Source organism: Vipera ursinii (genome assembly GCF_947247035.1).
Source record: "Vipera ursinii genome assembly, chromosome: 2".
Taxonomy (NCBI): Eukaryota; Metazoa; Chordata; class Lepidosauria; order Squamata; family Viperidae; genus Vipera; species Vipera ursinii.
Genome location: NC_139513.1, coordinates 266,419,501 through 266,429,669, shown reverse-complemented (window position 1 = coordinate 266,429,669; position 10,169 = coordinate 266,419,501). Strand labels below are relative to the sequence as shown.

Below are 10,169 nucleotides of genomic sequence, written 5' to 3'. Positions count from 1 at the left end.
CCTGCATGAGTAACCTTGACCTTTGTTATCTAAATGTTGTTTTTTCTGAGAAACACCTGGTGTTTGTTTCAATAGTTCATGATCCAGATGACACGGTTTGGCCCAATTCTCTGGCTTTGTTTGTACAATACACCCAGCCTGGTTACTAAATTTACTAAGTTTTTTTTTTTCTTGTATTGCACAATATACGGAACCATCAATGTTGAGTCCACACAATATGCAAAGCACAATCAATCCAGATTTTTTGAAACACTAACCCAGGGGGTCTTCAAACTTGGCCCTTTTATGACTTGTGGACTTCAACTCCCAGAATTCCTCAGCCAGCAAAGCTGGCTGAGGAATTCTGGGAGTTGAAGTCCACAAGTCATAAAAGGGCCAAGTTTGAAGACCCCTGCACTAACCTAATTTTGTATACTATCTGAATGCAGTTTCTAAGTCTTGCAATTGGCCTGGGTAAACATGGGGGGGGGAGGGAGAGAGAGAGAGAGAGACTATGCCTCTGCTTTTTTGTGATACTTGGTAGAAAACGGGGGGGGGGCGGGGAATAGGAAAAAAAGGGCTTAGAGCCCCGTGATGGAACCTCAGAAGGCGGTTCTGCAGAAAAGCCCCAGAACCCGACTATTTTTTTTTAATCCTGTCTCCGGTACGAGGGGCTCTTTTGGAGGACTCGGGTTACATTCGCGGGCTAAGCCGCCAAGCAGGCGCAACGTCAGCCCAACGCCTTGTTGGAGGAGCAACCTCAGCGGCTTTCTCTTTCCTCCCGTCGGGGCCCTTAGCCGAGGGAAGCCTTCCGCCGACGAGCCGGGCTCGACGGACCAGCTCCTGAGGAGCCCAGGGAAACCAACCGCCCGCCTGAGGCGTGCGCCTGCGCGCGCCCAACTCTGCCTGATACACACAGGCGCACATGCCTTCGCTCCTCTTCGGGGCTGCGGCGGCGAGGGAGGGGGCGAGCCAGAAGCTGGTGCTCTGCGCGAAGGAGGCACAAAAGGAGCGGGGTGGCTGGAGACGGCGGGCTCGGGCAAGGGCTGCGTTTCCCTCCGTCCTGAATGGAAGCCCCGCTCGGCCGAGCAGCTTCGGATCTCCGCCGCCTGCAGACCAGGCGGGCAGACCGGACCCGCGCTGAGCTTTTGCTCCAGGGACTGAAAGGCTGCGGCTGGCGGTGCTGAAAGGAAGAAGTTGTTTAGCATCCTTCACCTCGCCCTCGCTGCTGTAGCCGACGGGAGGCGATGCTGCGAGCCACCGCGACCGTCTCCTCGTGTGTTCCCCCGCCGGCCGAAGGCTCCCCGGAGCCCAAACAGCCCGCCCGCCTGTGAAGAGAAGCCGAAGGAAAGGCGCCGGGCGAGCGCGAGCGATTCTGGAGCTCTCACCGGATTCTTCGACGCGCTGCTGCCGCCCGCGGCGGCGGCACTCGAGTCTGGCGTGGTGGGAAATCTTTGCCCCCCCCCCTCCGCGGCTGGCACCCGTGTAGCAGCAGCTTTTGCCTTGGTGGATGCGTATGAATGAGTTCTGCACCGAATGGGCGCAAAAAGCGCCCCAGGTCCACCGGCTCGATCTTCCAAATCGGCAAAACGTCGCTGCACGGCAGGGACTGCGAAGGCCGAGACAGCAGCAGCACCGAGGGCGCCCCTAAGACCCAGAGGCTAGCCCTGGATGACTGCAAGATGGTGGGTACCGCGCAGCTGCGCCCCCTCCCCTTTGTTTTCGGACGCGTTTGGGTGGCTCGGTTGGAAGGGACCACTCCTCTCCCCGTTCCCTGGTCTCCCGCACTCCTTGTCTATTCCGATCACGTGCAGCTGCACTATTTTTAAAACTGCAGTCCGCATTTGAGTTGACACCCTTTTTGCTCAAGGAGCAGCTCCCGAGACCGGGGCTTGCGAGGCGGCGGCGGGGGTGCGTTGCGTTACAATAATGGTTTTTTAAAAGCCTCGGGTGTTTTAATGGGCTGAAGAAAGAGCTCACGTTTAAACATGTTTCGTAGGAGAGGTAAAGAAGGATGGGAAGGGGGTGGATTTTGGACTATTGCCTTGCGTGTTCAGTGGACACTTACAGAAGTACGAAACGTCTGCTGGTTGGTAGTATTTTCCCACCACGTAATCTGGAACAATTTTATGCACCCTGTGTAGACTTCATTGTTGCAGAAATCTAGAGCGAGCGCTTTCTATGCTTCCTCTTAATTTCAGAAGTGGGGAAATAAGAAAAATAAACCCCAGGCAGTTCCGCTGGCTCAATAGACAACAAGGTGATGTCAAAGGATGTGCATCTGTCTTTAACGCCACACTTGTGCTAACTTACTGGTGCAAATAGCAGCTGTGCCTGTTGATCTATGAACTAACTTGCCATTTCAACCTCCAGGGTAGATAGGAATTAATCTACCAAATCCAGATTACTTTGAACTTTGGTGCAATTGAGCTCTGTTGTATGGTTAACTTAATTAAGATACAGTTCTAACATCAGAACTGTTCTTTTTTTAAAAAAAAATATTGTTATGCTATCTTGTGCAGTTAAAAAGTTTTAGCTTTCTAATTTCCCTATTTAGATACTTAGCCTTTTGCAATCTATTGGTTGCAGATACTTCTTAGGCTAATATTTATGGGGACTATGTAAACAATGCATGATTTTAAAAAAAACCAACTCAATAGTTACACAAAACATTTTGGTTGCCATCATACATAGATTTATTTCAGAATACTGAATTCAATAGGAATTTCCTTTTGCATAACCTTGTTTAGGAATGTAAATTGCCTTGGGCTTCTAATTTTCGTATGAATGTTGAAATGTTGAGTTACCTGAAGTTGAAATGCAGCTCAAGAAGGTCTGAGCCTTCATGAATCAAGAGAATTTTACAATTACTGCTTTTATTTCGATGTGATCTAAATCAGGGGTCCCCAACCCTGGTCCATGGACTGGTACCAGGCCATGGCATGCGAGCAACCGGTCCGCACAAACAAGCAAAGCCCTATCCGTAGGATGCAGGCAGCACACAAAACCACATACTCTCCAGTCCATGGAAAAACCTCTCTCCATGGAACTGGTCCCTGGTGCCCAAAAAGGTTGGGGACCTCTGATCTAAGTAGTCCGAACACAGTGGGCTGAGATAGGCTCCAGACCCGTCTTCTTTTTCAGACACATTAGGTTGGAATAGGCATTTTCCTTCAGCAAGACCTGTGTGTCCTAAAACAGACAAATTTACATTGAGATTTGTGTAATTAGCACTTGGTAAGGCTGCTATACACATATTAGTGGGATTCTTGCTTCAATATATGAATGTAAATAAAGTCCATTTTGTAAATTGAAACTACAGATTATTTGCACTGAAAAACTTCAATTATGGAAATAAGTGAACTGAGCTCTGAAAGTTACAATACTGAATTTAGTCATTTTCTTTAGAAAATAATTTACTTAAACTTTTTAGTATCCTTTCCATTTTAGAGCATTTTAAAAAAATCTTCCCATTTAACTTTCTTTCATACAAACTTACAGTCCTGAGTTTACAAAATGTTAACTTTAAAAATAAAGCCTGACATTCATAAGGTTTTGTTAAGGCTCAGCAAGTATCACAAAAGAGCTTTTGAGGATATTGTTTTCAAGCCTTGGTTTGGGCAGTTTGTCAAATGTGATTTTCTTTGTCAGGGCCATAACATGCTAATATGGAAGGGAAAGCATGGAAGATTAATTTTATCACACAGTGCACAACAGTCCCTTGGAGTTGATTAGCCAGAGAATCCAACTATGGGGGTGAAGTATTTCTGAAAATGCTAGCATAAGTCTCACTTTGTACAACAGAAGTGTTGAGAATATAGTTTGGTGTTATAACATGTACTGTTTTTGGTTACATATATTCAAAAGAAGGGATGCCATTTTATGATAGTTTGAGGATTAAATGGTGGACAAATCTGAACTATCTTCCAAATTAATGTTAGAATATATTGTTAATCCTGTTGCATACATATACAAACGTAATTTGTCTCAGAAGAAAAATCAGCAATAGTAATTGTATGAAACAAAATAATGATTCATTTAACCGTGAAGCCTTGAGTTTGAAGCTTTTTTATATACAGACTAAAGTACAAATACTAAATGGCAAGGGATTTTTCCTCCTATATAAATAGCCAGATTCTTAAGAATAGTAAAAACAGTCTTAGAGCCAGAAAAAACAGTTTTAAAATAAAATAGAGCAGTGAGTGACACATTCCACTCTCAGTAAAAAGCAAATCAGAAAATTGGGGTAAGGGGGGAGACTAGGGCAGGGGGCATAGAGGAGAAACTATTTCTGGAAACATCCTCTTCTTTCATGATAAAATATTAGGCTTCCATGAAAAGAAAAGCTGTTAGTCAGCCAGCTTCAGCATTTAAAAACACTTTCAAAGGCTTAAAATATCTTCATTTCCCAGTGAAAATGCATGCTCTGGGTGAGCAAAGGGCAGCTTTTATAACATGCTTCATTATTTATGACATGGTAGGGGCAGATCTTCCTTCGGTTTCAAATGCCTGGATCAGCACAGCTGGAGCAACATTTTTTAAAAAAATCCTGCCTTATCTTTTTCCCTGCAGCAGAATGTTGGTTGGTTGTAAATAGATTTTTCCTTTCTCTTTCTCAGCTTGTCCAGGACTTCAACACCCAGGTGGCTCTGTATCGGGAATTGGTCATTTCCATTGGGGATGTCTCACTCAGTTGCCCATCGTTACATGCTGAAATGCACAGAACACGTACCAAAGGATGCGAGATTGCCTATCAGGCACACCAAAAGCTCTCTGCAATCTCTGGGTAGGAGATTCTTTCCATCTACTCGCCTGGGTTGTTACCAGTTCTGTTCAAGGTTTAGGAGCAAGAGTATGGGATAGCCACTATTGTATTTTAATGACCTGGATTTTAGTTAAAAGGTTTAATTTGTTCCGAGCTGGCTTTTGGGATAGGAAAGCACCTCTTTGGTCTTTAGTTACAGCTGTCAGAATGTTTGGAGGAAAGCTGTGCCATTTAGAATAGTTTGAAACTGAAGACATTTTGTAACCTGCTATACCACGGAAATACAAGTTCATAGTTACACTGAGATGAGTCTTTGATAGGGGCAAAGGAACTTTTTAAAAAAACCATTCTAAAATACAAGCAAAGGTAAAGTGGCATTATTAGACCTATTGTTTAAAAACTGTTATCATCTGTTAACTGGAAAATAGCATTCTAAGTAATGTGACAATATACTTTCAAACACTACATTTTTGTTTTGCTTAAATAATTACCGCTAAAACAGCAAATCACTTCTAAACTAATGTAACAAACAATATGGTTTCATTCTTGACAGTGCAGTTTGCATCAGTGATTACAGCTGAGGTGGAAAGAAAATAGGAATTCATTTAATTTACATTGTATGTACATTTTATGTCTTCGGCCTTGCAGTATTAAGTGCACCTTCAAACAGGACTCTAAGCATCTAATATTTATTTATGTATTTTACTTTTAGCTGCCTGCTACCAAAATACCAGGACGGTATACAAAAAGTAAGCATATTAAAGCAACAGATTGTACAAAAAGATAAAATGGTGATTTAAGTCATTGAAACTATAAATTAAAACTTTATTCTTATACTTAGACATAGTTAAAGGTGGGTTTTTTTAAACCAATGTGGGAGGCTTATATTCCATTGGGGAGCAAATTCATCATATTCAGTCATGACAAAAAGCCAGGCTCCAAGTTGTAGCAGGGTGGATCATCTGCCACTGAAGATGTATTTCCCCAGATGATTTAAATGATGGGAACCTTGCAGAAGGAGGCAATGTCTAAGTTATCCTGAACCCAAACCACTCAGGTCTCTAAAAACAAGTGACTCCTTATATTGTGCCCAGAAGTAAATTAGCAACCAGCGTAGAGATTTCAAAATTATTGTTAACTTTGTTTCTACAAAATCGACTGAAGACCAGTGTGGGTACAGGACTTTTTACAAGTATTTCACACATGAGTAGCCCAACACACAGTGCATTCTTTAAGTGAAGCCTAGAGGTTACAAGTTGCTTTTAGGTCATTATTTGGGAAAGAAATCTATAATAATGCACACATTCCATCTAAGGAAATAAGAGGTCCTGATGCACAATTTGCATATCTGCTCTGTGTAGCAAAGTTTGTCCCCATCTTATCTGTCTTAACTTGAATTATGTCTCAATTTATTTTCCTTCTATCTCTTAAATCAATAATAAATCATAATTAATAGTAATTGACAAGCATAACTAAATAGTCCTATCTTGTTTCAGTTAAAGCAAAATTCAAGCTCTAGCTTTAGTAATGATTGAGTAATTTTAAATGCCCTTGTCATGCTATACACTTTTGGAGACATAATGTTTTATGCAGATACACTTTTAGCACTAAGGATGCAAATGTTTTAATGTTAGGGATACAGTAGTACACGTCTCTGTCATCGAACATTGTAATAATAGATTGGCAACAGTGCCATTAGTTCGAATAAGTGCTCAGTAGAGGCTTTGTAATCAGTTCAACAAGCAGCAATAAAAAGATATAAGTAGCAACCAAAAATTACAGCACTTAAAAATGGAAAAGTGGCAAAACCAGAGACCCCCAAAACATTATGCATTTAAAAGCAAGTTTGTAAAAGTGTAAGTAAACATTAGCTGTAATACACAATGAACATCATCAATTGCCTATGTTATAGATAATTCTGAAAACCCAGAGACTGCCTTTACCCCCACTGCAGTCTTATTTCAGGCTTACAGAGACTGCTCTGATTGATAGTATCTTTCCATATCTCAAGTAGAAGACTTTTTTGTGAAGTATCACTGATTCCTTCAGTGAAAACACCAAGTTAAATGTTAGGCCACCATTATGTCATGCTCTTCTACTAAGCTAGGAGCCCACACTTTGGTGCCTAACCTCACTTGCTTTTATCGTGCCATGCAGTGCAAAATTAAGCATTCATTTTACAAAGTAGATGAGTCAAGTAGAAGAGAATTTGGATTTAATTTCAGTTTTGCTTGTGCCAGAATGCTGTACTGGGTTGTGGCTCTTAAATAGATGTCTGTGATAATTACACAGATACGAAGTCTATGGCTCCAAATTTGCTACTTTGACATTTTCTTTTAAATGCATGGCAGTGTAACTGATGTAATCTTGCTTCACTACTGGCTTTCAGGCTGTGGGAAGGATTAAAAATGCCCTTTTACTTGCACGGTGTTCTGTACATAGCCCCTGAAATATTTATTAAATTAAAGATACCAATAAAAGTCAGATGTAGGACACTGCTTTAATTTTCCCTGATATTGTTTGTTCATGCTGCCCTTGGTGATAAACTTGTTTGCCAGACATCTGACCCATCATTCCCATTCCCAACCAGCCAGGGTATCACAGACATCTTTTGAATGAACCTTGTGAAAGTTCATTGTGAAAGTTGTGTGAGATATTTGGATGGCCAATTGATCCAACAAACAGACCAGAAAAAGAGTAGACAAGGCATTTCTTCAGTCTTATTATCTGAAGAATCCATTTCTTCCTGCTAAGTGGAAGGACTGGCCCTGAATAAATGAGCAGTTTTACTGTTCGCTTCTTCCAAAAATTTTTTTGCAGAAATAATACTGTCTTCCATTTAAGTGTATTTTTAAAAATAGTTATATATGGGTAATTTCAGTTTCACAGTTCCTTTTATAGGTTTGCTTTAAACCTTATGGAATATCAATGAATTGTGACTGATGTGTAATTTGCTAAAAAGCTGAGGGCAAATTCTCTGGTGGATGTGCTTTAAATTGGAATTTCTACACTCTAGTAAAACCATTTAAAATTAATTAATCCCAGTTTCCTAAAAGAAGCAAAAATAGAGAACTGATTCCAAACATTTGTATGATTGAAAAAAATAGATTTGTAACCATTTTTGAATTGTACTTTTCTTAGAAATTTAGTTTAAGAAAATAATGTTTGAACCTTAGAGAATTTAAGCTAGTGGGGTGTTTGAAAAGAAAACTATAACTGAAAATGTAATTTAAATTATTAATAAAATAGCAAACGTGTCAGTGTGAGATCGTGCTCCTGAAATGTGAATGCCTCAACATGCTGGATAAGATTTAACAGTTAAAATGTGGCTGAAGCTTTCCGTCCATTGGACTATGGAAAGTCGGGTGGGTCTGCATCTTCCCACAATAAACTTTTTGTGAGGCAGAAGATCCGGCATGTCTGTGGTCTTCAGTTTCCTGTCTGTGAAAGAAGATCTTATTTCTCCCCTTCGCTTTTAAAGAGCAGCTTAGTTGTACACCAGAAAGGGATTAACACAATGCTTCATCTTTAGAATAAATAGCGTATAAAATGCTGAGAAATAGTGAAAGGGTAAATGAAAATAAGTTTAGCTCTGGCTCAACCTTCGACACTGGAAGTAGATTAGTACAGATAAAATAAGCCAATTGTTTATGCAATCAGTATTTAATCTTATGCTATTTGTTGACCATTGGCCTCCATAGCTTTGGAGGGGTTTGATGGCTATAAAGCACATTGATTTTGTGGTAGTACTGTCCAGGTTTCCCCATTCTCTTCTGCCTAAAAGACTCCCAGAATAGTTCACAATTATATGTATGTGAAACAAAACTGCTTTGCCTACATGCTTACAGTCTAAAAGACACCATTCAAAAGGAAGGCAGGTTGGGAATAAACAATAGACGTCATTAAGAGTCTTAGGAGTAAAGTTAAACTGAGAGTAAATTCAACTGGGAGTGGATTAGGGATTGGCTGTTGTTGGTTTTTCTCTGGTGGCCTCAGCAGTCATTGGTGATAGCTGGAGGAAGAATACTCAATTGGAGTTGTATTCAGGCATGAGGGAATATTCCAGTGAATATATTTGGAAACCAAGAACAGGGGAGAACTCTTTTTTTTCACAAGGGTATGTGACAGCTGTGGTTAGGGAAGAGGAAATGCTGGATTAACCTCTATTCTTATGTATATACAAAGGCACAAACTATGAACTTTTTCCCGAACTGTGTTGCACTGACTTCAAATCTATATCTGATGCTTTAACAAAGCAAATCATAGCTATTGCTACAGTGAGGACTAATTAGTCCAAACAGCTATTAAAAACAGGTATATGAAACTATTTTTCATATACCCATATGCCCATCTTCATGTTGCATTACTAATCCTCTAATATATGGGCAGTTATAGTGTTTCCAAGAGTTCTACAATAAGCCAGGAGAATCTACATTGGCCACATACAGAGCAGGAAGAGTTATCATGAAAAGGAAATACAGAATTGAAACATAAGAAGCTTATGCTTACTTTGTTTCAAAGCAAAGAAGCACAAATACACACATACATGTATACATACACACACATTCATACAGACATACACATACACATGCTCAATTTCTGATTAGTCAGAGACAGTTGGAAAAATACTGTCTGGTTTTGCAATTACTTGATTTATATAGGAGAAACCAACTATAAGGTACTTCGCTGTGTTTGAGTACTGCTTCATCAAAAGTAGATAGGATGGGGTTTTTTTATTTTAATTTTTTGCCTTCAAATCAGTGTTGATTTCTTGCGACTGCCTGGATTGGTTCCTGCAGTTTTCTTTGCAAGATTTCTTGGAAGTGGTTTGCCATTGCGCCCTTCCTAAAACAGAGAATCTGCTCAATCAGACTGAACCACTTGGAATGAGCATAGATGAGGATGGAAAAACCTTCCTCCTCTTCATGCTTCTCCTCATAGACTTTTCCAGACCTTTACTGCAGGAATGGAAGCCCAGGCTGCTGAAGGACAGCTGGACATACAAGCAAAGTAGTAGCAGCTAGTTCCACCGCTTGCTGCCCACAGTTCAGACACCTCCCTCAGTCATTTCAGTTGAATATATTGCTAAGCTGTTTTAGATAAAGTATACTCAATATGTAATCCTTTTAAGAGTTTTAAAGGTATTATTAGCATGCATGGGTCTAGAGCAGCGACCCCATTTTTGCCCCAAACTCTCTCCCCCCCCTATGTTTAACCAGGCCAATTGCAAGACTTAGAAACTGCATTCAGATAGTATAAAAAAATCAGGTTAGTGTTTCAAAAAAAAATATTACTCCCCAGTTTTAAATAGCGATTATTTCAAAATGTCAATTTCTAATGGAATCAAAACCTATTTTCTTTGCCAGTGACATCCATGTACATCCATCTGACTGCCTACAGTAAAGTTCTGGTTGCATCTAGAATA

At 40.6% G+C, this 10,169-nt stretch overlaps 1 protein-coding gene across 4 annotated transcripts in view; it reads left to right on the top strand.

The window, feature by feature from the left end:
• The first annotated feature begins 938 nt into the window (after positions 1 to 938).
• RGS7BP (regulator of G protein signaling 7 binding protein) overlaps positions 939 to 10,169 on the top strand; it is a 49,137-nt gene continuing 39,906 nt past the window's right edge. The window contains exons 1-3 of one of the 4 annotated variants that reach the window (XM_083351599.1): positions 939 to 1,664; positions 4,599 to 4,765; positions 5,457 to 5,493. In XM_083351599.1, coding sequence (XP_083207725.1) covers positions 1,651 to 1,664; positions 4,599 to 4,765; positions 5,457 to 5,493 — 218 coding nt within the window. In that variant the 5' untranslated portion in view covers positions 939 to 1,650. Of the gene's footprint in view, positions 1,665 to 1,931; positions 1,984 to 4,598; positions 4,766 to 5,456; positions 5,494 to 10,169 lie in introns of those variants that run through there. The other 3 variants (XM_083351600.1, XM_083351598.1, XM_083351601.1) reach the window with 3 other exon arrangements.